Source organism: Streptopelia decaocto (genome assembly GCF_964273445.1).
Source record: "Streptopelia decaocto genome assembly, chromosome: 13".
Taxonomy (NCBI): domain Eukaryota; kingdom Metazoa; phylum Chordata; class Aves; order Columbiformes; family Columbidae; genus Streptopelia; species Streptopelia decaocto.
The window spans coordinates 9,411,256-9,438,079 of record NC_138668.1 but is presented as its reverse complement, the minus strand read 5'-3'; the positions used below and the strand labels follow the sequence as shown (position 1 = coordinate 9,438,079).

At 47.4% G+C, this 26,824-nt stretch overlaps 1 protein-coding gene across 8 annotated transcripts; it reads left to right on the top strand.

The window, feature by feature from the left end:
* The first annotated feature begins 1,132 nt into the window (after nucleotides 1–1,132).
* UBN1 (ubinuclein 1) lies at nucleotides 1,133–26,798 on the top strand. Of its 8 annotated transcripts, none has more exons than XM_082064489.1 (18): nucleotides 1,133–1,208; nucleotides 1,930–2,356; nucleotides 4,157–4,243; nucleotides 5,204–5,299; nucleotides 5,583–5,717; nucleotides 6,091–6,194; nucleotides 6,894–7,329; nucleotides 9,999–10,069; nucleotides 11,329–11,458; nucleotides 11,683–11,801; nucleotides 12,296–12,424; nucleotides 13,341–13,484; nucleotides 16,524–16,574; nucleotides 17,770–17,812; nucleotides 18,151–19,377; nucleotides 20,704–20,818; nucleotides 21,273–21,362; nucleotides 23,720–26,798. In XM_082064489.1, exons 2-18 carry the CDS (start codon nucleotides 2,117–2,119, stop codon nucleotides 23,770–23,772), a joined length of 3,270 nt encoding a protein of 1,089 aa, XP_081920615.1. In that variant the 5' UTR covers nucleotides 1,133–1,208; nucleotides 1,930–2,116; the 3' UTR covers nucleotides 23,773–26,798. The 8 variants fall into 8 exon arrangements, with proteins under 8 accessions (XP_081920615.1, XP_081920612.1, XP_081920616.1 ...); XM_082064486.1 differs by having other exon boundaries at nucleotides 20,704–20,956; XM_082064490.1 differs by lacking the exon at nucleotides 13,341–13,484 and having other exon boundaries at nucleotides 20,704–20,956.
* The last annotated feature ends 26 nt before the right edge of the window (nucleotides 26,799–26,824 follow it).

Sequence of the window (26,824 nt, the reverse complement as noted above, 5' to 3'; positions counted from 1 at the left end):
TCTCCCACTGATTATTTCTCCAAGGACTGTGAGGGCAGAGCGGGTGGTGGCTGATGCCTGGGTGCCTTTTGGTGTGCTGAGGGGGATGTGAGCAAGTGTTGGTGGCAAAGCAGCTTTGCTGACACTGGGTCACCACTCACTGCCCTGCTGCTGCCATCTTGCCACATGATGGCTGCCACAGGTATGAGGGTGGCACCTGTGGCGGAGCGCAGCCTGGGGAAGGGTCAAGGCAGAAACTGTCCAAAGCAGAAATTGCCTTTTGTTCCTCTTATCGCTCTTGAAGGCAGGAATCTGAAGACGCTTGTCAAAAATAGCCATGCTAGCACAGCTACCAGCCTGGAGGGATGTTTTAAATGCAACACTTGCATGTCCGATCTTGAGGAGGTGAAGCAACGAAGATTACCTGGCCTCTGCCTTGGGGAGGGTTCTTGTGCCTCCTGCTGAAACTCCAGTCTGGCTAGGATGGATCTTCAGCAGAGCCACAGCACCAGGGGCTCGTAGCACCAGGAAGCAGAACCCCACGGGCTCTGATGCTTCTGTAGGGCTGGATGCCAACGCCATTGCCATCCCTGCGGTTTCTAATCTTGTTTGCTGATGATTTAGGTCTGAGCTGATGCCATCAGCTAAGTGCAAAGGGTATCAGGAAGTGGAAGAGGGTGGGTATAAATAAGATGGGAAATGGCCTCTACCTGTCCTCCGCATGGGTTTCCTCCCAGCACGGGCACTGAGAACACAGAGCTCCTGCCTCTTCCCCTCGTGTAACCAGGCTGACCCTGCCCCAGGTGGAGAATGTGGCACTTGCTCTCGTTCAATGTCATGCATTTGGTGGTTGCCCAGCTCTCCAGTCTATCCAGATCGCTCTTTGAGACCTCTCTGCTCTCCAAGGAACCTACAACTCCTCGTAGTTTAGTATCATTGGCAAAACTAACGTCCGCCCATGGCCGCCATCTTGCGCCTCCCTCCCGCCGCCGCGCGAGGGCTGCCGGGACGGGGCAGCAGCGGCAGCGCGGATAGGCTCGCCCTCGTCACGTGGGCCCGGCCGGGCGTCAGGGCGACCGTTCCTCCGAGGCGTGACTGTGACGACGGCGGTGATTGGCCCGCGGAGCTTCAGCGCGAGGGCAGCGCCCCCTGCACGTGACATAGGAGCGGGGCTCGGAGTCGGCCCGGGAGTCACTCGGCGGCGGCGGCCGCGTCCCGCAGCGGCGGCGGTGAGTGCGGGGCGGCCCCGGCCCTGCCCCGCCCGGCTCCGCTGCTTCCTCCGCCCGGCCAGTGGCGTCCTGCGCTGCCCCCTCGGCACCGGGGCCCTCGTTCCCCTCAGCCGTGCGGCCGCCTCTGTCTCCCCGCGGCCCGCTCCCCCTCATAGCGGCCGGGGCTCCCTCCGGCGGCGCAGCCCGGCCCGGGGCTCCCCCTAGCCCCCCGCGGCTGCCGGGCTCCGGGTTGCTCTCCCCGGGCCGAACGGAAGCCCCGAGGACGCGGGACCGTTACCGGCCGCGTCCCGCTGCGGGGCCCGTTGTTGAACAGTGCTGCAGGCGGAGCCGAGGGCGCGGGGTCCGACCGGAGCCTTCCGCGCTCCCCTTCCCCACGGCGGGTGGTCGCGGGGAGCGCGGGTCGGGCCGAAGGGCAGCGAGAAGGGGCCGGTGAGCGGCCCAGGGCAGGGCGAGGGGTGTCCGGGCCTCCGTGCAGCGGTTGAGCTGCTGGCCGGAGCAGAGCCCCTACCCGGGGCAGTGCGGCCCAGGCCGGTGTTCCTGCCCAGGGCTGCTGGGCTGTGTCCCAGCCGGTCTGGTGGGGCCTTTGGTTCCTCCCGAGATGTGTTGCCATCAGCCAGCAGAAGGGGAGCTGCGTGGGGTGAAGCAGGAGATGGGGTGGTGGGCGGCATTGGAGGGAGTTCTGGTTCTAGAACTGACTTCTTTCTTTCCTTTATGATTGCAGGAAGCTCTAGCAGCACGGACACTTGTCGTTGCCCAAGAAAACTTAAAAATCAAATGACTTGTTCTACTGCCAATGTCCTCAGTTGTTCTTAACCAGCCAGTGAAATCCATATCTGTGCAGCTGGGGCAGAGCTTTTGTGAGGCAATGGGAACTATGCCATGAGGACTGGTAAGACTTGGCTGTAGCAATGACAGAGCCCCACAGGGTTTCGTTCACCACGCTCCATGGTCCACTGAGCAGCAGCTTCTTGAAGAGGTCTCGGAAAGACGATGGAGAGCAGCCCCAGGACTCTGAACCGCCTGCGACAGCCGTTCGAATCACACTTACTCTCTTCGAACCAGATCACAAGCGTTGTCCTGAATTTTTTTACCCAGATCTTCTGAAGAGTTGCCGAGGGAAAGTAAAAGGTGGTTCTTCAGGAGACAAAGTGAGTGTCCTCGTGGCTTGTGGGGAACTGCTGTTGTATCTGAAGATTTCAAAGGCTTTTCCAGTGTTGCTGCTTTGAGAGTTGTCTGTTTGTTAGCTATGATGTGCTGAGGGGCGGAAGGAGGGTGGGTGGGTGTCTAGCAGGCAGGAGAACTGGCATCCAGGCAGGGGTTCTTGTTGTCAGGCCACACTGTCTCACTCCTTTGCCTTGGCTGGAATGTCACGTTAGAAAGGTGATGTGTTGGTGGCAGAGTGCAGGATGTAATGTTCGTTTAGTTTGGAATTGCTTGATTAAAGTGATTTTTGGTACCTAGCTGGCTGGCAGCTATGACCAGCTCTTTTCTGAAGAGCACCCGAAGGAGAGATGCTTCTACAGTATGGGGCTGCGTCTTTTGTGAGACTCTGCTCTACTGGACATTAATATTTCCACCTCAATGCTTGACATCTCTTCCTGTGTGGTGAAAATGGTACTTCCAGGCATTGCCTGACAATTCTGTCTTTTGAAAGCCAATTCTCAAGAATTGATGGCCTGCGAACTTCTGTAGCATTTAAACTTTGTTTATGGGTGCCTTTCTATGAAAAGAAAATTGATTGTATTCTACTAATTTTTACTGTTGCTTTTCAGAACTGTTTAGCAGTCAATTGATGGTTCATGCTGCCTGTTGTTGTTTTTGAGAGTTGGGAGAAGCAGATACAGACCTAGCTGAGAGAGCACCCAAAACAGAGAGACACTCTCAGAATCACAGAACGGTTTAGGTTGGAAGGGATCTTCAAATGTCACCTGGTCCAACCTCCTACCATGAGCAGGGAGATCTTCACCCAGCTCAGGTTGCTCAGAGCCCCATCCAGCCTGGCCTGGGATGTGTCCAGGGATGGGGCATCCACCACCTCTCTGGGCAACCTGGGCCATGACCCTCAGCATAAAAATATTTTTCCTTATATTTAGTCTGAATCTTTCATCTTTTGGTTTAAAACCATCACTCCTTGTCCTATTGCAACAGGCCCTGCTAAAAAGTCTGTGCCCATCTTTCTTGTGGGTCGCCCTATAAGTACTGAAAGGCCACAATCAGGTCTCCCCAGAGCCTTCTCTTCTCCAGGCTGAACACCCCAACTCTCTCAGCCTGTCCTCCCAGCAGAGCTGTTCCAGCCTCAGATCATTTTTGTGGCCTCCTCTGGTCCCTCTCCAACAGGTCCATGTCTGTCCTGTACTGAGGGCTCCAGAGCTGGAGGCAGCACTGCAGGGGGGTCTCACCAGAGCGGAGGAGGGGAATTGCTTCCCTCAACCTGCTGGCCACACTTCTTTTGATACAGCCCAGGATACGATTGGCCTTCTAGGCTGCAAGTGCACATTGCCTGTTTGTGTCCAGCTTTTTTCATCCACTAGAACTCCCAAGTTGTTCTTGGCAGGGCTGCTCTCAATCCCTTCATCCCCAGCCTGTATTGATACTGGGAGTTGCCCTAACCCAGGTGCAGGACCCCACACTTGGCCTCGTTGAACCTCATGAGGTTCACATGGACCCACATCTTGAGCTTGTCCAGGTTGCTCTGGATGGCATCGTGTCCCTCAGGTGTGTCATCTGCACCACTCAACTTGGTGTCGTCTGTCAACTTGCTGAGAGTGCACTTGATCCCCCTGTGCCATTGATGAAGATATCAAACAGTCCTATACTAAATACTGTGCTAAAGGTTGATTTGTTTGAGCTTCTGCCTGGGTGCTCTAGTTGGGATGGGTTTAATACATAGACTCTTGGTGGCTGTGTCAGCATTGACTCTGATGGTTTTGTCTCTCTTATTTTTACAGAAGAAAGAACCTACTGATCCCTTTAATGATGATGAAAAGGAAAGGCATAAAGTGGAGGCTCTTGCTAGGAAGTTTGAAGAAAAATATGTAAGTTTTTCTTTTTAATGTGATGTTACCGCCTAGAATGGGTAATGCTGTTTGGCTCTCAACCAGTAGACTTAGTGGTCATTAGCTTTTATGTTCCTGTTCTGCAGTCCTTTATCTTGGCTGGAAGGTGCTGTTTTCTGTGTTCCTTTCCTGTCTTGGGGCTGTGGTCCGTGAAAATGGTTCAGATATGCTCTTAAATCAGAGAGTCTGATTAAAGTGAATGACATTTTCAATTGTAGTGGCAAATAACTTACTGTAACTTATAAAATTTAATTTTGTTAAGCAAAAATTAATTTCTAGGCTTTGTCACTGTGGCATGATGTAATCTGTCAAGTCTCTAAGCACAGTGCTCTGGTGAGTCAGCTGCCCTTAGGACAGTGCTACACTGGGTAGTTTGAGAGATGCTGATCTCTCATATCCATTTCCTTGCTGTTCTTTCTCTCACTTTACTTCTGTTGATGGCAATAAAGCTGTGTTATGTTTTACACCTGGCACTTCTGAATGGCCAGTTGCTGTATTGTCTTGTGATAGAAATTTGACTTATGGGTCACCCTAACGCACTGCGTGTGTTTGATATGTGTAGTACCGAGTTTGTACCAACTGTATTTCAGTTATGGAGGAACAATCCATCTCTGCACTGGCAGAAATGTTGAAGGGGTGCAAACTCAATTCGATGTATAGTCTGCTGGCACAAAGGCAGCCTGTCTGGCAGGTCAGTGTTTTGTTTCATTTGGCTGCACCAGTTTTGGTTCTGTATGACAAGGCCTAAACTGGATTTACTATGTCCTGAGATTACAGTATGACAGGAGTTGATGTTGGTTTGGTTCCGCTGCTGCCAGGAGCAAAAAAGTTCTCATTCTCTTTTCTGTACTGGAGCCAGCATCAGTGTCCTGTGTCAGGGCTATACCCGTGGTAACTGGGAAAGAAGGATGAACACGCTGTCAATCTCTTCTTGTTTAGGGTGGCAAGAGACGTAGAAAAGACCGTATACAGGACTTGGTTGATATGGGGTATGGATACGATGAATCTGACTCCTTCATCGATAATTCTGAAGCAGTGAGTACGGGGGGGCGTGAGGGTGGTTTAAGTTGTCTGCCATGGGGGATTTGCTGGTGTCTGGGAGGAACCTGAGCTGGGTGCAAGGCAGGAGTGTGCCAGGGCTGGGGAACAAGAGCGCCTGGGGCAAGCACAGGGCAGGAGGGTGCTGGTTAGCAGGCATGCCCACAGCCCTCTCTGTTCTTGGGGAAGCACAAGTCCCACTCCATTCTCCAAGCAGCTCAGCTGCAGAATTAGGTAACAAAGCTTCCAGTGCCAACAGATTGTTCTCTGTTATTTCCAGTATGATGAGCTTGTTCCGGCTTCTCTTACTACAAAGTATGGAGGGTTTTATATCAACTCAGGAACACTGCAGTTTCGGCAGGCGTCTGAATCTGAAGATGACTATGTTAAAGAGAAGAAGAAGAAGTGTCCCAAGGTCAGCAAGCCAGCTTTCTCAATGATTTCCCCTGTTAGAGATGTCTTTCTCTTTGGTGGCAATGTCTGTTGGAGACAGCCCTGTTTTCATAATGCTGAAACGAGTCGGCTAAAAGGGAAAGAACAGGAACTCTTGGCATGCTGTTACCTTTATTGATAGGATCATCTCTAGCATACAAGCTGGGTGCACTGTGCAGTGTTGAAGACAGTATGTGCCAGAACCATGGTGATAGATGTAGGGGGTTTGGGTTAATACATCCAGTGGGGAAGGAGCTGCACAGATTCTTGGGAGGGGGCCAAGAGTGGTTCTGGGTGTGCAGGTCCAATTACACAAGAAGGTGCTTTGATTGTGACTTGGTTTTAACTCTCCCCAGAAGCGAAAGTTGAAAGATGGAAGTGAAAAACTGAAGAAGAAGAAGAAAGATGATTCTTATGACAAGGAAAAGAAATCAAAAAAGTCCAAGTTCCCAAAAGCTGGGTAAGGAGCGGGAGGGAATGCTTTCTACTCGACAGCTTGCTTCAGGGTTGTGGGCAACATTTGTTACACTGCAGTAGTACCTGTTGCAGGGGGGATTGGCTTGAGTGTGTGCTGCAGAAACACCAGCAGGTAAACCCCTGTTGCTTCTGAAGTGGGAGAAAGGCAGCTGATGATCAGGGAAGGAGGAAAGCTCCACAGCGAGAGTGTCTGAGCACAGAGGGACGGAGCTGGCTGTTTTTTTGTGGAGCTCTGTTTAGGCACTGATGGTGGGAACAGATATTGGAGAGCCCTAAGAGAAAGAGAGGGAATTTGCTCTCCTGGTTTTCATATGCAAAAAGTGTCAGCTGCTGTCACGCTAACTTTCTCTTGCTTCAGTTCCTCTGCAGTAGTTGTTTGTGCATTTTCAAATCTTCCATGCTGGAATAAAGCGTGTAGCTAAATAAGAGCATAAGTTTGTGGAGATGGTTTAAGTTCCGTCAGCTCTCTGCAGTGAGGAAGGAGAGCCCTCTGTTCTCCAGGCTGAACAAGCATCAGGACCTTAACAGGCCATAGAATATTTTTCCTGGTGTAACTGGTTAAGGGGCTAAGACGTTCCAGGGGATTGTTGCAAATAGCTGAAGTGAACTAGGATTAAGGTGTCCTCTTCCCCTTCATCTCGTATTAATTTGGATTCTTTCATCCTCTGTACTTTGTTTACAGCTTTACGGCATTAAATGCAAGTAAGGAAAAGAAGAAGAAGAAATACTCTGGTGCTCTTAGTGTCAAGGAGATGCTGAAGAAGTTTCAGAAGGATAAGGATGCTCAAAAGAAAAAAGATGAAGAGCAGAAAGTGGTGCCTCCTTCAGCAGAACCTCCAGCCCCAAGGGAGGCGGAGGTGATATCTGACCCTTTGCTCTCCCTCTTTGGCCACACCAGTGATAACGACCTGCTTCAGGCAGCGACAGCCATGGACTCGTTAATGGACCTGGATCTGGAGCGGCTCCTGGGTGAATCCCCAGAAGGGAGTCCCTTTGCTGATGTGGAAGATGGGAGCGACCCTATTGGGATGGGCTTAGAGCAGGATTTCAAGCAGCCACCATCCCTCCCAGAAGGTCTGCCAGCCCCTTTGGAGAAACGCATCAAAGAGCTGGCTCAGGTATGACAGTTTGTGGGACAGTAGGATTGTGTGATTGCTGGAGGGGGAACAGCTCTGCTGGGTTTGTGTAGCTTTGCCCAGAGCCAGAGCGCACTCCAGTGGGGGAGTTTTGCAGTGCCATGTGGGATCACACCTTTGTGTCACCCAGTTTTCTTTTATGCCCAAGTGACTTTCTTGAGTGTCTGGATGTCAGGTAGTATAAAAGTCTTTGGTCTTGTCATCCACTGAATGTAACACTCAGTATCCCACCTGTCTGTATGGTTTTACCTCTCTTGGCAAAGTATGGATCAGATGCAAGAAGTAATTTCCAAAGTCAATTTAAGATGAATCAACTTAAAATGTGAACTAATGAGGCCGAAGAACAAATTCCACCATAATAGTTGTAATGTGCTGTGATGGTCAGGACAGTGTCTGTGCAATGGTGTGCAGCGATCTGTATATAAATTAGTAATATGTGGATGCAGCTGGAAAGCATTACCTGCTCTACAGTGTGAGAAGGCATGAAAAGCCCTGTAGATGGGGCTTGAGGATTTGTTAGAACCGTTTCTCATGTCATATGCAGGCAAATGCCTTCACTGAGGCATGGGTACAATTTGGCATCGCCCACATTGGAGCTGTGTCACTGGCAATTTGGGTTCTTTACACATTTTTAACATCTCAGCCTTGGGGTACTGTTTAGGGAGTGGAATATACTAATTTCTGGAAGACTGATCCCATCTTTTCATCAGTAGCTCCTCCTGCAGTTGGACTTCTCCAAAATGTGAGGTGCTTTGGGAAGCTCTGGGTGCTGGTCAGGGATCCCTCTCCTGGCATGTCACAGAAGTGTGTCTTCAGACTTGCTGTGGGGTTTCCCTGCTCTGAGGGCTGTCACCATCAGCATGTCAATAAATGCTGAGATGTTTTGCTCCTGCTACTAGTGTTGTTTGTAAACATCAATTTTAACTCGTAAACAGTGCTCTTGGAGCTCTGTGGTGGTGTGTGTTCTCCCTTCTGGGACACATCAATTTAGAGCACCTGTTACTTAAGCATCTCTTACTTAGTAACTCCTGTTACTGAAGATAAGCTGCTGTTAAAGATAAGTGTTTTGCTGAGAAACTTTAAGTGTATATAGTGCTGGTGAGCAGATGAAGGAGAAGGAGGAATTGAAGAAAGTATTGCCACAGCTGATAGCAAGAATGGGCTCTTCTGTTTGCTATACAGGCTGTTAACAGAAAACACTGAAACAGTTGTTTTTGAACTATATCTGAGTTAAAGGAGAATATTGTGGAGGCTCCCATGATATCGAGTTAATCGTTATGTTGCTGCAAGACAGTGTAATATCAAGCTACCCACAGATTGTCCTACTTAAATTTTCCTGCTGCTGTGTCTCTTGTTGATGAAGTGTGTATGCTAAGAAAATAAACCAAGGAGGAGAAATACAAGATTTAACAAACTGAAACCTGTGGGTCAGTTAGGACTTTGCGACGTGAACTCTGTTGCAGGTGGGATAGAAGAGGTGCCATACCTTTGAGGGCCAGGTCTCTCCCATCTCAGAAGCTGGGAGCATCCCCTGAGTTAAATGGATCCTCCTGGCATTTCCTTTTCTACTTGAACTGATTTGACTTTAACCTTCTCCTTCTGAAAAGAATTTTCCTGTTGAGGATTCTCTTTAGCCCTGAGCCTTCTCCTTTGATATCACCAGCTGTCTATGACCTGCTGCTGACAGAGAGGAATGTACACCTTCTGGGCATAAATTAATCACTTACCAGCCTCAGCCTTGGAATGTTAAATCAGGGGATTTCAAAAACACACCCTTATCTCCCCGTCTCCTTTCCCATGCAAGGAATCAGTAACTTGATGTGGTGCCTTGTGGTGAATCTCAGTTTTGTTTACAGTCCCACTCAGAGGAGATGGAAAACTCTTGGCAATTTTCTGCTATCATTCATCTTTTGGAATTATTTTCCCACTGGACATATTTTTCATGGGTGTGATTTTTTGGGCAGCACTGTGTGTGCTGCAGTCATAGCTCAGGAAGCTTCCTCAACAGGATTTTTTTTTTTTTTCAGTTTCCATGGTGTTGACTGGAAATAACATATCCCCTGTGGCTGCTACTCTTTCTGTTGGTTTCTTGGCTTAGTGTCCAGGTTGGTTTAGAAAGCCTAATGATGAGTATCCCTGACGGTCCTTAAATGTAACTAGGATGATCTTTCTTGTTCCAGGGACAAGTTCTGTGCTCATATTACTCAGTCTAACAGCTCTTACCTGAAGTTAAAGCCATGCCCTAGAACTGCCCTCTCTCCCCATGGGAAGTATGCCAGGGAGGCCAGTTGCTGCCAAGCTGTCTCCTTTGCTATGTTAAATGGAGGAATCTTCGCTCCAGCATAGTAACTCTAGTGCATCTGGACAGGAGAATCCAGAATGGGAAGGTTTGTGGGCAGGACATGATCTTACCAGTTCAGATGGCAGGTTGAACTTGAACTGAGGAGGTGTGAGAGGAGAGGACAGGACACAATCCCTCTTCTGTCTGTTGATTGTGGCATCTTTTAGCCCAGTTACAGCAGGTGCAGAGTTTGGTGGAATAAAACCGTGCCTTGTTTTACAGTATTTCTGAAGTAGTTTAAAAAACACTTGATTGCTTGTGCTTGTCTCTGTCTGTGAACTGACGACTTGTGTTGTTTGCTCACTTCCAGGCTGCCAGAGCTGCGGAGGGAGAAGGCAAACAGAGATTCTTCACTCAGGACATCAACAACATCATACTGGAGTAAGTGCTGCTGGGAGAGTAGAGTGGGAAAAGAGAATCTTAGCCAGAGCATTTTTGGTAAATTTAGGAGCAGGCTTAGCAGGAGTTGTGGGGGTGTCCTTACACAGGTCCTCCATGCAGAATATGCCTAGGATAACATGAAAATCTTCTAGAAATGGCTTTCAGTTTAAATGTGATGTATAACTGAGGTAGGAGAATCTTGGAGGGTGTGTACAAAGGCCTGTTCTGAAGATGATGCTTCATATCCATGTGCCTAAATTGGGTCACTTGACCTGTGATCATGGCTTGATACAAGAACAGTAAATCTCTCTCTGTCAGAGATGTCAGGTATGTTCCTTGCTATTGAAGTTATATGCTATATGGAATATTTTATACATGGGATAAGGCTGCTGTGTTCAACTGACATTCTGCACAAACTGGAGGAATTCCATCATTTCTCTCTGTTTTCGAGTCCCCCAATTATAGAATGCCAGTGTTGCTTCACACAGCTGTTCATAGTGGCTTCATTCTTCTTCACGTGCCTGGAGAAGGCTGATGAATGCACACAGCTTTGTGATCATCGCAGTGTAATAATAGTTACACAGAGGCTTTAATTTCATTAAGGTTTTTCAAGGCACTTGAAGGGAGTTGCTGAAGGGAAGTTTGTGAGTCTGTTTGCCTCTCATTTCAAGTGGTGATTACCACCTTTCCGCATTCCAGTGCTGATTGCACCAACAGTCCTAATCTGTTGTCAAAGTGATAACTTTAATGACATTCAGAAGAGATTTAGGTAGATTTGTATGACTTTGCCATAGAGTTAGTTAGGGCTTTTTACACTTATTAGTGACACTGAAAAAAAGCTAGTCTCCTAAGTTATACATAACTGTGTAGGTGGGTTTGCCACACACTGACCTCTCTAACCTACTCACTGCAAAGTATGTTCAAGCCCAAGGGATAAAGTTTGGCTCTATATTATCCTGATCTAAACTGTTGTATCTGTAGTATCTGACATAAGCAGTGCATACCTCCCATTTCATTGCCTGATGCTCCTGCATTTCAGCTGCCAGAAAGCACTGCAGGATAAATGATATGGCTGACGTCCTGATGTTCCTTTTCCAGACACTCTGAAACTCTACTAAAAGGCACAGCCTGGGATAAAGAGCTTGAGTCTGTTGATTCTAAAATCTGAAGAACTGTCCTGTAGTTTGTCAGTTGGATTTATGTTGCTCAGGGAATGCTGGCCAGGTCCCTGCTTAAAGTTGTGTGTGTTTGTTCTTCAGCATAGAGCTGCAGACCCGGGAGCTGAACAGCCAGATCCGCTCAGGGGTGTACGCCCACCTGGCTGCATTCTTCCCCTGCAGTAAGGACACTCTGGTCAAGCGCGCCCGTAAGCTTTACCTGTACGAGCAGGTGAGTGCATTTGGCAGGACAGCCCTGTCTGGTGTGCGTGTTACCCTTGATCTCTAGAGCATGGTTGTTACCTACCTAATGTGGTGGTGTCCTCCACTGAGCATGGTGCTGGCACCATGTCTGGTGGTGTGGATTCAAAACTGGCCAGGTCTCAACCTGCCAGATCTGGGTGTCTCATCTGGCACAGGCCACGTGGAACTCAGCGCGTTCTGTGATTGCTCTAGGGCGGCCGCTTGAAGGAACCTCTGCAGAAGCTAAAGGAAGCCATTGGAAGGGCCATGCCAGAGCAGATGGCCAAGTACCAGGAGGAATGCCAAGCCCATACTCAGGCCAAGTTTGCCAAGTAAGCTCCTCTCTTGCTTGTTATGCATCTGTAGCTCTTCTCAGCAGGCTCACTGTGATGTGTAGGCTGCTCTCATGAAGTATACCACCTATTTTTGTTCTGTAGTCAAAAATTGCTGACAGTCATTAATTGGCCTAATTAAGCTGTGTGTGTTCTTCATGCTATCTGTGGTGATGCTGACTGCAGCAGCACTGATGGGACTGAAACTTGGCTGAAGTGTTTCACTTCTGTGTGGGTGTATTTTTAGGACCATGGCAGCCTGAGAGCAGCCAGACCTTGATTGGTCCTGTGGTCTCCATTACACAGTATTGGGAGGTTTCTTAACCTTGAGCACTTAGTTCAGCTTGCACCCTAAGCAAGAGATTTAGGCCCTTTTCCTGCGTGTGTTTGCCATTGACTGTTGAGACCTCTGAACAGTATTGTTCAGAGATACTTAATCTTGTCCTTGAATCAGGAGGTCAATGTCTTCCACATTATCTCTGTCTCCATTTTAGGATGCTGGAAGAGGAAAAGGACAAAGACCAGCGAGATCGAGTTTGTTCTGATGATGATGATGATGAAGAAAAGGGAGGAAAGCGTGTTGTGGGACCACGAAAGAAATTTCAATGGAATGATGAAATCAGGTTTGCATAATTTAGATATTAAGTGAACCTATAACTTGTCTTGTTGTATGCAGTTGGAAGTGAAGCATTTCAGTATTTGTATCTTATTTTCAGATCAGCACTCATCATCTGTAGTAAGTGTCAGCTTAGAGGTTTGTGGCAGACTGTGCTGTTTATGGAAGCCACTATTAAAGATCATCCTTATATACTTTGCAAAATAAGCTGTTTTCAAGCACAGGCCAACTCTGAGAGAAGGACTAAGAAACTGTGGTGCAGAGGCCAAATGAGAGGGACATATCTTTGGGAAAAGAAGGAACTCAGCTGAATTGCTGAGGTCCCACAGCCTGGATTCTTAAAAAGACCACACTTGTGGTTGTGCAAGCAGTTACAGCTAATGGGGATTGCTGCCTCTGGCACCCAGGGGCCTGACAGAAAACAGAGTGCTGTGTGAAGGGGAGAGGGACAGAGGATAAAATGAGAATCAATCCTGCTGTCTTTTTCATCATGTTCTGTAACAATTTGGGATGCTGCTCTGTAGACGGCTGACTGATTTAGAACAAAGCAAGCTTTGCGTCCTGCTGTCTCGTTGCCTCTCAGCACAAAGGTCTGCAGAGAGGGGTTCAGTTCTGCAGTTGTTGGTGGCACCTGTAATTCTGGCACTGGTCTCCTACCTCTGCTGCTTCAGGATACTAACATGGGAAGGGGTAACAGGGCTTTTCTCCCCTGGCACGTCACTCTGCTTGCACACATGGAGCAAGCAACGTGCCTTTCCTTTCCTCTTTCTTGCGGAGGCAGTGCAGGGTTGGTTTTATTAGCGAGGTGTTAGGCAGAGCCAAGCATGTCTTGGTATATTTATCCAGCCCCTGATAAACAGCGTAACCTCCAACTGGGGAAAGTTAATCTGCGTAACTGTATTTGAAATCTTCCTGTTCTTCAGGGAGCTGCTTTGCCACTTGGTGAAGATTAAGTTGGATGGTTATGACCTTGACAAGAATAAGGCTCAGTCTCTAGAGGATTTTGTGAAGACCTTCCTAGATGGAGAGGTGAAGCCCCTTTGGCCAAAAGGCTGGATGCAGGCCAGGTGAGCAAGCATCAAGTTGTACTCCAGGGATTCATTGTCATAAGGGACCTTGGAAGGTTATTAGTCCCACCATGTTCAAAGAATGGCCAGCTTCCAAGTTAGATCAGAGCACTCAGGGCTTTATCCTGTGGAGTTTTGGAAATCTCCAACGCTGGAGACTACCACAGCATCTCTGGACCCCTGGTCTGGTACTTGGTCACTCTTCATGAACTCTTTTCTCCTAATTTCCAATCAGAATTCTCCTTGGTGCACTGAATTGAATATTGCCTCTTTTTACTATGTGCCTTTGAGAAAGGTCTGGCTTGATCTTCTTTATGGCCCCCTGCCCCCCACACTCTCTAGGTGGTGGAAGACTGATGTTAGATCCCTGCTTGGTCTTCAGATTTTCCAGAATAGGCAAACCCAGTTCCGTCAAGCTCTCCTTGTCTGTCATGTGTCCCTGTTCCTCAGCCGTTTTAGTGGCTCTGGACTGTCTCCAGTTTGTTGCCATCTCTCTTGTATTGTGGGTACCCTGAGACTGGATGCTGTATCCAGATGTGACCTCACAAGTGCTAAACAGAGGGGAGTAAGTACTTGAACTACTGGCTGTGTTCTTGCTGATACGTGCCAGTATATAGTTAGTTCTCAGCACTACACTCTTGCAGTGCTTCATGTTCAGCTTGTCCCCCAGGACCTCCAGGTCTTTCTCTGCAAGGCTGCTACACAGCCAGTTGCTGCCCAGCCTGCGTTGCTGTGTGGGGTTATTCCATCCCAGCTGCCAGACTTTGTGTTTGCCTTTGTTGAACTTTACAAGGTTTGCATTGGCCCCTTTCTCCAGCCTGTCAAGGTCCCTGTGAATGGCAGCCCTGCCCTCCAAAACATATTCTGTCCCCTCCCTCTGTTTTCACGTCATCTCAGACTTATTAAAAGTGCAGGCTGTGCTGTTGTCCAGGTTGTAAATGACCATGTTGAGTAGTCTTGGCCCCAGTATTGACCTCTGAAGGATGCCACTGGCAGTAACAAGTTACAAGGTAGAACTGGGACTGAGTTGGGGCTGACTGGCCTGTGGTTTCTTGAATCTGTATTACATAGGATCACTTTTTAATCTGTTTCATGAAGGACAAATTTTTCATACACTTCAGGAAGTCTTCCCTAGAGTATTCCCAAAAGAAAGCAAAGCACAAAGTTTTAGTGGCTTACGGACTTACACTACACAGATCATAGAGTCAGCAGAGTGAGCAGGAATTTGGTGTAGTTTTCATTACCCTATCTGGTGTCTTCGCTGCTGTTTCCTGCTCTTTCATGCCCTCCATCATCTGCGCCATTGAGCTGGCAATTGCACAGAGCCATACAAATTGTAGAGTCACGCTGCTGGGACTGTCGTCAGCTTCTGGCCTGCTTTGTATAGCTCAGTAATTTTAAAGTAAGGACAACTGTACAGTCTTACTACTGGAATCTCTGTCTCTTTGCATTTAAAGAGCTGGGCAGTGCTGTCTTCTCTCTGCGGAATTTACTTTTTGGGTTTTGTGGGGTGTAAAGGAAGAAGTAGGTACCAGTTCTTAAGAGCCGTAAGTATGAGTAGCACATTACAGATCCATTTGGAAAAGTCTACAGCTGTTTATTGCAGTAGCATGTGCACACAAAGTACAGTAATATGCACGGTTGTAGTGTGGTGTTGTAGTGTATGGGAGCTGAATGATGGCATTGGGAGGTGCATGCAGATTCCTACTTAGTTAATGAAGATATTACCAGCTTGAGGGTCTTAGCTTGCCAAGTTTGAAAACTTTTTTATTTAAATAAGAGGAAATCAAAATATTTTTGCCCCTAGTTTATATGTGAAATTGTTCTTAGGTGTACGGATGTTCACCTAAGACTCGGTGTAGGAGGACCTTCCAGTGAAATTAACTACAGAACAACTGAATAAAAGGGGCTTTCCTGGTTGCTTCCAGTGGCTCAAGGACAGTGGTTTCTCCTGATGGGTCTTAATGCAGTTGGACTTGATGATCTTTACAGGTCACTTCCAACTTGAGATACTCTATGATTCTGTGACTTTGTGGTTTAAAGACAGAGAGTAAACTGATAGCCAAAGGAAAGGGAAGAGAAGGGACTGGCAATGCTAGGAGAACTGTAAACAATTTTGTGGACAAGTCAGCTTGATTCACTGTCATCATGATCACAGAAGTTCATCTTTAAGAGGAATTTGAAGATGGACAGAGCGGCAACTTTGGCTTCAGAGAGGTCCTGCCAGGATTCTGTTTTCTTAGCACTAAAAGGAGATTGACAGAATATAGGGTTAAAATAAGCTTGTTTTTTAAAAGAAAAAGGATGACTAAAGTCTTTATCAAGCTGTTAATGGCAGATGGGAAGCATACTCCACGTGGCATTACTGCAGGTGTATTTATAAGCTTCTCACCCTGACAGCTAAGAAAGCAGCTGAGCGGCAGCTGGTTTAGGTGCAATAGCGTTCCTGTGAGATTCTGGTTTACTTAGCCCTAGTAGTAAAGCATTTTGGATTAAGCTTTATTTATTAGTTGTGGTTAATCAATTGTTACAGAAATGGTTGTGCTGATTTGAGAAGTCACCACAGCTGTTTGGGGACGCGAAGGCAACAGAGACAGGCAACGTGCAAAGGCTTCTCATCCATGTTGCTGCATTTTGGGCAGGGGAAGGTAACCTTTGCTCCCTTGAAGCTGATGAAGAGCTCTTGTATGGTCTGCCAGCTCTTGGATGATCTGCGGCAGCAGTAACACCCAGCTTGACTGATTGTACTGCCTCTCCAAGTGACTGTCAGCTTTTTAAGCTGGCAGAGCTTTTTCCCTAGTTGTTGTTCAACAACTGCCTTAATGGCCTTTCCAGCACCTACAAGCGGACCTCCCCAGAAAGGGAATTGTGTGGGGGAGCTCAGGAGGATTTTCCTGGAAAAGGGATGAATATTTGCTCTCTGTGATATTAATTTCACTAAGTCCCCTGCTGTACCGCGCAGCTATTATCTCCAGTGATCCCAGCTGCTCTACTGGGTCTTGCTGGATATCACTTCTCATTGCTCTCTTCCCTTCTTAGGACACTGTTTAAGGAGAGCAGGCGTGTACACGGACACCTCACATCAGTCCTGTGAGTATCGCGCAGCATTCCTTTGGAGTGATAACTGGTCAACTCCGTTCCTTGGGGCCTGGGTGGATTATGCAGGAACACCTGACCTTGCTTGGCTCCCATCAGATAGTTTGGTGTTGCTTCATTTGGGGAGGTCTAGGGAAAGCAGTTGTTTGTGTGTGTGACATCTCCCAACCACAGCCTTCCTGAGGTGCTTTAGCCTTACACTAAGCTCAAAGATGATAACTTTGGAGCCAGGTTGCCTCCTGGCCTTGTTCAACAGACTGGAGTCAGGCCTCTGTGCTAGTCCTGGGAAGGCAGATCAAGGTAAAATGGAGTGTGGTGTCAGCACTGTGGTTATTGCTACCTGTTCAGTCGGTCCTTACTGGATTCTGGATGCCCTTTCTTGTTGCCTGGTAAAGGAGGGCTACAATGAGCTCAAGCTAGTGCAGGTGGGTGCCACAGGCTTGTGGGTGGCAAAACAAGAGAGCCATCGGAATCCAGCTGGGCAGGTGCTTTAATGCCAAAGGGTCTTGTGGATCTTGCTGGTAGTCTATAATGGACTATAATGGACTATAATGGAAGATATGGACTTAGGCTGATGTCTGTCTGACAGATGGTCCTGTTCTTGGCACTGGATGAGCAAGGAGAAGTGTGAGAAGGTGTATGAAATAGTGTGTAAGGTCACCTTTCCCTCAGCCATACTGTCCTAGCAGTTCAGGGATGTCTTGTACCAGAGGTTGTATCTGACCAGACAAAATGATCTGTTTTCTGTGAATTTGGCAGATGCTTTTGCATCCTTGACTTCTTCTGGAAACCTAAAAGAAATACGTAGCTTTTCTCCAAAACAGTCTCTGTATTGGTTTCTCTCTGGGTATTGCTCCAGTTAGGTCAGCAGTGGGTTCCTGTAGTAGCTCCTGGCCCTGCAGCCGGTGCAGGACATGTCTGTTGAGTGCTGTCACTGCTCTGCTGCCATTTCCAGACTCTGCTCTGCTCCCTAATTTATTCCCCTGTGTGGGAGTTGGGGCTTCCTAGAGCAGCAACCAAATGTCTTATGGTTTTGAATCCTAGCAACCTGAGCTGCTGCCTCTGTTCCCTTGGTTCTTTGCAAAAGACTCAGTGGATCATCATTAAGAGGGCCCAAGCGTGCTCCCTAATTGGATGCTTCCCTGCAGGCATTCAGTAAGCCATGTTTCTTTTGTCTCCCTCGAAACAGGGCGAAGAAGAAAGCTGTAGCTTCTACTAAGGTGAAAGTGAAGGTGAGTTCTTTGTTTTCTGGTTCTCATGGTTGACATATACCAAGAGTCAAGTGACTGTCATCTTAAATCCTATATGTGAGTCTTGTATCTGTACATTAGGTACAAGGAAGTTGTACAGTGAAATGGCTCTATTCAGTATTGGGCTTGAAAAAACAACTAGAACAGCAGTTTAAATTGATGGCAGCAGCAGCTGGGAGGGAGGTGGGGGCCTGGCAGGCACAGAACGTGCTTATTCTGCCATTTATCCCCAAATTGGGAATCTTCCCTTCCCTTTTCAGCAGTAAACTCTGCTTGTGTTCTGACTGCCTTCTCTTGTGATTTTGTTGTTGTTGTTCTAGGAATCTTCCTGTAAGCCAGATAAAAAGGTGTCGGTTTCTGTTCCTTCAATGCACTCAAGCAGCACCTTAGCTCTGTCTGCAGAGCCCCAGGGAGGAGCTCTGGGCCTCAGTGCTCAAACGAGAGAACTCTTGTCCCTTGAGACAGCCCAAGCAGCCAGCAGCGCTGGCACTCCTACCACCTTCCTGGATGACTCCTTGGATGAGGACTTAATTCGTAATCCCACTTCTTCCCTCGAAGCAGTCTCTAAGGAACTGGCTGTGCTGAACAGCAGAGCGGGAGGGAGCCCTGACTTTACTCTTCCTGGAGCTCCAAAAGCTCCACCAGAGAAGATCCCAACTCTTGCATCCTCAGAGGAGAAGAGGACGTTTCCAAAGTCCAGCCCTTCCACTACATCATCCTCTGGTTCCCTCCAGTCTCCTCTAAATTTCCTGGCTGAGCAGGCCCTGGCATTGGGCCAGTCTTCTCAAGACAAAAAGACAGAGAACTCTAATTACAAAGAGCTCTCCTGCCAAGCCTCCCCCAGCAAAATCCTTCCAGATGTGCACCAGGCTAAACAGAAACACCACAGCCTGGTCCGGCCAAGCCATGGGCCTCAGACCTCCGCCTCAGTGCCGGCTTCTCAGGTGAAGGTCTTTCACTCAGGCACCCAGCTACAAAAAACTTTCACCTCCCCGGCTCCATTTGTCAAACTCCAGAATCCCAAGTCCTCCTCCCCACTGCCCCAACGCTCGCTCCTCCAGCAGGTCAAGTCATCAGCCAAAGCTCAGAGCTTCCATTCCTCCATGTCACCAGGCAGCACCCAAAACTCCAGCAGCTCGCACAAGAGCCCAAGCTCATCCTCATCATCTCTCAGCCACACAGGAAAGCACTCAAGTGGTTCTAGCTCTTCAGGACAATCTTACAAATCGCCCTTTGTTTCTGGTTCCCTCTCCAAGCATGGGCCTTCTTCCAGCAGCTCCTCATCTGGAGCTTCTGCAAACCAGGGCTGCTCCTCTGGGAGCTTGCTGCCCAGTGGGCAGACCCCTTCCTCGGGCCAGGCTTCCAGCCGCCCCTCCTCAAGCTCCTCAGCGAAGAAGATGCCTGTTTCGCAGAAGCTGACTCTGGTGGCACCTCCAGGAGGTTCAAATGGAGATTCTAGTGGGGGCACTCAAGGGGTGGCCAAATTGCTGACCTCTTCCCTAAAGCCAGCTGTTGTTAGCAGCACCGCATCTTCTACCTCTGTGCCGGTAAGCAGGGATGCGCTGGCCTAACCAAAAGCCAGAAGGCAGGGCATTGTGTCAGGCTGTCTCCAGACTTGTTCAGACCTACTGTAAAGTGATGACTTCAAAAGAATTTCCTGAAATTCTTGAATGACTGTCTGGATCTTGGCTGTGTAGGCTAGGAAGTCCTGGCCTTTGCCATGGGCTTGCACTCTGGAACGCAAGCTTTCATTTTCAGCTTAAAGTTACAACTAAGCAAAATAACTGTGTTACCTTCCAGACTGCAATTTTTGCATAGGCTGTATAATGTTCCTGCCTTGACTTTGCAAGTTATGGGGACAGCAGGGCTCCCATTTGGGTCAGGAGCAAGTGCAGTAAGGCAAGTTATCACAAGAACTAAAAATCATTGCATAAAATAGAATTATAATGGTCTGCAATCTTGACCTTCCTTAAATTATCACAAGCAGTTTTAGTATTATTGCCACTTTTTTCATGGGTGACCTATAGAATAAATAACCTGTGGTACTGGGCTATAAACTCAAAATGCCTGCCCAGCTTTCTTTGGTGGTTATCTCTGTCCATGTTCTGTTGCTCCCTGCTTGCTCCCATAAGCTACTGAGGTGATGTTTGGAATCGAGCTCAGTGGCAAGTTCATTGGGATATAACATCTCATGAAGGACTCCTGGGTTACCTGTACACACTTGTGTTATTCAGCCATTGTATTTAATTATATAAGTGCCTTAATTTTCATCTATAACAAAAAAGTAATTGTTCATAATGCTGCTGTATTAATTTGTTGTTGGCTGCTCATACCTGCCTTCTTTTGTGGCAAGTGGAAAGAGCTGGGCAATTAAATGAGTATATTTAAGTGAGTCTGAAAAATGCGTACTGCTCAGCCTGTGCACCCTGTCTGTTACTGTCACAGGGATCTGAAAAGCTCTCCATGGGAGAGGTCTCAAATGACTTTTTTGGGTGCAGGGCTACGCCAGACCTTGAGTTGTCAGCAATGATATGCTGTAAAAGTGAGTAGGAGGCCTCCTCCCTGGAGCTCGCAAGCAATGTGTAATCTTTTCCTCTGCTTAATGGAGGTACAGTTCCAGAGTAAGGGAACGACAGCATGAAATCCAGTAAAGTCATGTTTACAAGAACGTAGCACCCAGCAGCAGGAGTGCCAGTGTCCTGTGCACCTCCAGGTGGCCTCAAGAGTTGGCAGCTGTTGAGCCCTGGCTGGGAGGCTGTTTCTTGCAAGGAGGAATTCTTGAGCACTCCATGTTTTGCAGTTTTTCTCTAAGTATGAATGATGCCATGCCTTGATTTTCCCACTTCTGACTGACCTTTTCTGTTGCTTTTCAGAAAGGAACTAGTGGAGCTGTGCTGCTAACGAGTTCTTCCTCCTTAAGTGTACTGGCTCCATCCTACAAGTCCAGCAATCCAAAGCTGCCAGCCGCCCTGAGCTCCACCCCGTTAGGTATTATCTCTCCTATTCATTCCTTCCCTCTTCATGTCATCTCCTTCAGTTCAGACTCCTCTGCTAAAGCAGGGGTATCAAAAGATGCAATAGTTACAGGACCTGCTCCAGGAACTTTCCACCACGGCCTTGGCCACAGTGAGTATCGTCCTGGTCATGCCCATGTGTTACTTGCACCTATGTTGTTGAATAACGTGAGAACGCCAACGCTTGGCTGTGTTAACCCATTGCAGATCAACCCATCTCTCTTGCTGTTGCTTCATGCTGTAGTTCATGCACTTATTTCCAGCAGTTGCATTTGGAGAACCTTGGGCACATCCCTATAGCTAGCCCAGAAGTCCCAATAGCTGGAAACTGAGCTATAGGCTAACTGTTGCTGCTCCTCTGCTCATTTCTATCTTAGATGTATATTTGTTCTTTTTTTCCCCGCTCCTTTCTTTGTTTTTCTCTCTAGGTCTTCTGGCTGGCTTGCACTCCAGCCCCCACCATGCAGCGCCACTCCCACATTCTGCCCTGTCCACTCATTTACCGCAAAGTTTGCCAGGTAACTTGTCAGACGGTCATGTTTGTCTTTGCTTTGAGTCATCCTGTATCTCAGCGGATACTTGTAGGGTTGAAAGCAGAGTGGTAATCCACGTTGTCTGACCAGTGCAGTTGTTGCTAGAGCCCATGGCCTCCCCAAGGTACAAAGCGAGGTGTAGCGCTCCGTGTCCTTTCGTTTTTGTTACTCAGGGTAAACTTATGCGTTTCTGGAATGATAAGCCCTCAGAGCTTGTAGCAAGTATTGGTTCCTGGAGGTACCCAGCTTTGCTTCTTGCGTTGTGGTGAAGAACTATCCTGCCAGGATTAGAGCTGGGCATGTTTATGCACTGTCTGCCAGGACTGCCCAGGAATGAATATTCTGGCTCTGTGGAGTTTGTTACTAGTGACCTATATAAAATGTGTCAGACCAGAATGTCCTGTGTCTGTGCACTGAGCTAATTGCTTACATCTCCTTTGTGACAAGTTTGTAGTGTAAATGGAGACTGCTTTACTCGGTGTTGAAGTGATGATTTTGCAGTTAAGCCTGTTCCTGCCCCAGTTTGACACCTGCAGAAGCAATGCATAAACCAAGAGATTTCTGAAGAACACCTTCTCTGCATATAAATGGAGCCCTGCCTGGTGGGCTGTGAACGTGTGTAAATGTGGTGGCGCTGCGGAGGAAGACGAGGAGTAGGGGGATCCATGCGGCATTCAGTAAATTGAAATGCAGGGCCAGCAGGTTGGGCTTACCTGCTTCAGGGAGTTGCTTATCCTGTCGATAATCACTACTGCTGCTTTCTTAATCAAGATTAGCACTTGGGTGCAGTTCAGTGCCATTGTCTCAGTGCCTGCTCAGGTTGTGATTGTCCTACTGGGCTGTATGAGCTGAAATGCCCTTGACTGCTGAGCACAGCACTTCTTTGCTGAAGAAAGAAGAATGCTGTGCACAGGTGAGAATTCAAATAATTAGTTGGTTTTGCTTCTTTTGCTGAAGTTTGTCTGAGGTGGGTTGTTATGCCACTCCAATGTGGTAGAGGAGAAGCAGAAGTTACTATTATAACAGCAATCACTGGTGTGACAGACCCTTCCTGTTTGTAAATCCACAGTTACTGGAGAGTGAGGTGGTTACATTTGACAGCCTGGGTTCAAACCAGAAGGAGTTTTCTGTCCTGTTATTTGAGGGAATTTCAAGTGGTTACTGGAGTTGTCATAAGCTGTGAGTAGACAAGAGGTAACGAGGAATAAGTGAAGAAAACGTGACCATTGAGACAGCTTCAGCAGCGACACGCTTTCTCACTTGGTGTTTTCACACAGAGATTGGAGATGGAGCCTAGTGCTTAATATTGTCAATTGTGGTGCTTTGTAGAAGAACACAGATAATATTTAAATGGCCACCATAGTCTTAAAATGTATTAATTTGTTTTGTGGAATGAACTGTGGTTGGCTATATAACCAGATGGCCACAGCAGCGTTGCTCTGTCTGAAAGCTGTGAGGACTCTGGTGTGTTGGGAGCTTGCTACAAATGCAAGGAGACATTGATGTCTTAACTGAAAGTGCATATATAGGTGTTTATCAAAAAGCTTTTGATCAAGGAGCATTCTGTGCTTGTTTGTGTGTTGTCACGGCTGCATTTGCTGGTGCAGGTGCCTGCGTGCTGGTGCTGTGGTGATGGCTCTGACTGCTCACTTTGGAAACTGAGCTCTTGCATGGAAAGAACTGTCCTTGTCCTGGAGAAGAAGCTGTTGCTGTGCTGCTCAGCGCTGCTGCCGCTTAACCACGTGTCTCAGTGCGCCCATTTGTTCATCATGGTCTGATGGCAGTTTTAATTGCTTCTGGAAAACTTCTGCTTCCTTAAACTTCCTTCCTTTTTCTCTTCAGTGCATTTTCTCTTTTCCTTCTATGTCTATTTCTTTTACCTCAGTGGTTAGATTCCTATGATTCCTGTTGGTGATCAGTGGGCACCTGAAGCCTTCATTACAATGGCAAAGGTGTACTAATGGTGTGATATCAAACCACCTTTAGGTGCAGGGCAACTAATACCAAGTATTTCTGGTTTCCTAGATTAGGATATGTGGTAGGGAGGCTTTTTAGAGAAGGACACAGGCTGGCTAGTCAACCAGTATCTGAATGTATGCCATGGTGCTTTTGCTGGGAGGCCACAGGAGACCCTCAGTGCTTCCCGTGTCCCTTAGTGGGGAGCAGAGGCAGGGCTGCTCCCAGGTGTGAGATATCTCCGAGCACATCCTCTTATCCCGGATTCCCTGGTGCTGGAAGGGAAAAGTAGGTCTTCCTGTGCAGAGATCTGGTTGCCCCAGTTGCACGCAGCTCCCTGGAGCTGATGCTGAACCCCTTTCCCATTTGGTTTTGTTTTCTTTCAGATGCTTCTCAGCTTCATGGCAAAGGGTCCAACGCGCAGCAGCGGAAGTTGTGATGTCTGCAAGGAGGGGAGCTGGAACACACATAGGATAAAACCAAGAGGACAGGTCATGGACTTTGGATACCGGCTGTGTCTCATTTTGGTTTTGTTTTGTTTTGTTTTTTTTTTCTTTTTCACATCAACTGGACAGGCTGAACCGTGATGAAAAACTCATTGCTGTGTTTGTTCAGAGGCTTTCCCAGCTAAGCCCTACACAACGGACCACCATGAGACATGCCCTAACGAGAGAAGCATTTTGTAGCACTGTTTTATTGCTGCTGCCCTTCATGCATTCCCTGGCACTGGCAGGAGCTGGAACTCACAGGGAGACTCGGGGGGCTTGGCTTTCGTGCAGGGGACTCCCACCCACCTGTGTCTGTATCTGCCAAGTACCTCCAAGTCCAGTTACCTCCTTGGTCTCCCCGTGGAGGGTGTGAAAGGTGCTTCTTTCTTTGGCTTTGGATTTACATGGATAATTCTAGCACTGCCAGTGCTTTCTGAAGACATTTGACTGACTTTTCAATTGTACTATGAAACTGTGCTACAGTTCATTGAAGGACTTAAACATTTCCTCTGTGGTGAATCTAATGAACCACCTGATGTTCCCCTCTGGAGGAGAAAGAAGACTCTTTAGAGAGACATTTTTTGATGCAGTCATGGACTTTGAGAATTCTACTTCTTTTGGGTTTTGGATTTTTTTCCTCCAAATGGATGCTTTTTTTCCTGCTCAGTTTTATCCTCATTACCATCGAATGCATTGGATTGAATGGAACACTTCTCGGCATGTCACGTGTATAGGAAGACATAATTCCAGTGCCTTTTATGGTGGAGCAAGAATGGACTAGTGACACACATTTCAGCCCTATTTTGTGTGCTTCTCAACCCTTTTTTTAATCATTCTGTATTTAAAATGTATTCTGTTTTATTTAATAGAGCTTTTTATGGTTGCACATCAAAAGAAAAAGCTGCACTGTCTGGACTTCAGTGGTGTCTTGGTAACTGTGAACAACAGTACCAAATCCAGCAAGAGCACCAGTTCTTATCCGAGTTTGTGCCAGCAGGTTCCAGACCCTCCCCTGAAGCCATTCTTTCCTAGGGTCGTCAGTTGTGATCTCTGGTGGGCAGAGGGAATGATCTAGATTAACCAAGGTCACTACTAGTCAAATGAATTCCAGGGAATAATATTGCTCTCCTTGATGATTTCTGCACTAGGATCATGTGCTTATTACAGCTGCAGGAATAGGGGACCAGCTAGAATTGGGGTGTAAATTTCCTATTTAATTTTTTAACTCTTATACGTAAATGCTTCTCCTGAGCACACCCTGTCAATCTGTGCATAGCTAAGGGCAGGCTGTGGTGCCAGCTGAGCTTTATGGGGTTTGAGTTTTCTCCTTTTTGCCCAGTCTGCCTTATCTTAGGCCCCCACAGCAACATCCTAATTGTGCAGTGGTAGCTCTGATCCGCATAGACTTTACTGGCTTTTCAAACAAAAGCTTTCAGCCTTCCTCCTTTAGCTAGCGAAGGATGCTGACACTGATTATACCAGCAAATAACCTGCTTTAGTTTTTCCCCATTTTTGGTAAGAACCAAGATGGACTGTTTTCAATTTAAGCTGATACATAATTTCCCAAGATCATTGCATTGTTTGTACTTAAAAACGAACAAAAAAAGGAGCTCAGATTTAAAATTTGTTTACAGAAAATTCCTAGGTTGTAGCAAAAGAGCCAAAGACAGAACTTGTGTTATTAAAACTAAGCACAGCAGTTATGGATGGACTCTGAGCAGTGGATGTTGCGTGGTTCCCGCTGAAGGCCTAATCCTGAGAGGTACTTTGCACCTTCAACTTCCCGTGGTAGCTGAAAAGAGCGTTCAGACACCTGGCAGGACAGGGACCCTCAGCGAGTGACTCGAGGTACTGGTTCTACTCCCTCTCTTTGCTTTCACTTGAATGCTTCTGCTGGGAGGCACCCGTGCGTGTGGCCTGAGCAGAACGCCCTCCTTCTAGGAATTTAGCGAAGCCTCTTGCCTCAGGGAAATGTTTATTTGGTGGAGATTCCGTGAGATATTTTTTTTCTTTACATGCTATGATGAGTGAGTGAATGGCACGGAGCAGAGTCGCAGCAAGGCAGAACCACGCGGAAACCCGACAGCCGATGGGGAGCCAGGAGTCTGGTGTCTCTGCCTTGACGAGGCAACTTGTGACACTTTTGTGACGGCGCGGGGGGCGAGGCTCCCACGGCACGCACTTAGTACGGCAGTTCCTTCCAGGCGCAAGAGCTGCGGTTTACTATTATATTTTGTGTGTGTGTGTGTGTTGGGACTGTCTTGCTGAAGATAGTGGGGGTGGTATGAAAACTGTTAATCTTGTACAGAACAACTGAATAAATTGTTTCAAAGTTTCCAAAACACTTTTTTTTTTTTTCCATCTCCTCACCTCTAGTTTTATGACTTTGTTTTCAATAATTTTTCTTTCTGCTAAGATGATAACTTCTTGATCATCTTCTTTCTTGAGTGAGTAATGAATTATTTTTAACTGAAGTCAAGATTTTTTTAGCTGTAATTTGCATAGCAAGTAAATTACAGCTCTCTAGCCATTGCGATGGTAGAGTTGCATATTCTCATACAGTGTGCTCCGGCTGAAGCTTGGACTTGACATCTGCTGGAAAGAACATGTGGGGATCAGACCCCAGAGCAACAGTGGGGTCCTGTGTGATCCTTTCATTCACGAAGGTAAAATAATGGTTTTAATCCCCAAAGCCAGGGTGGATGTGCAGTGAATGCTCACAGCTGCTTTTGTTGACAGGAGAGTTTACTGGGGCTCAGCTATTAGCTGAAATTTGGGAAAAAGGAAATGAATGTGCTCTAGATGTGGAAGCCCCTGGTACCATCCTCATGTAATTCCCTGTTATCCGGCAGTTGCATCTATTAGTGCAGTTCACTCCCATCTATTACTGCTAATTAGTCCCAGCTCTAATGCTGCTCCAGCAATTTCCCTCTTGGAAAAGAGTCAACAGATAAAATGAACAGTCTTACTCTTTTTAACTTTGAAATGGCATCTTTCTGTAAA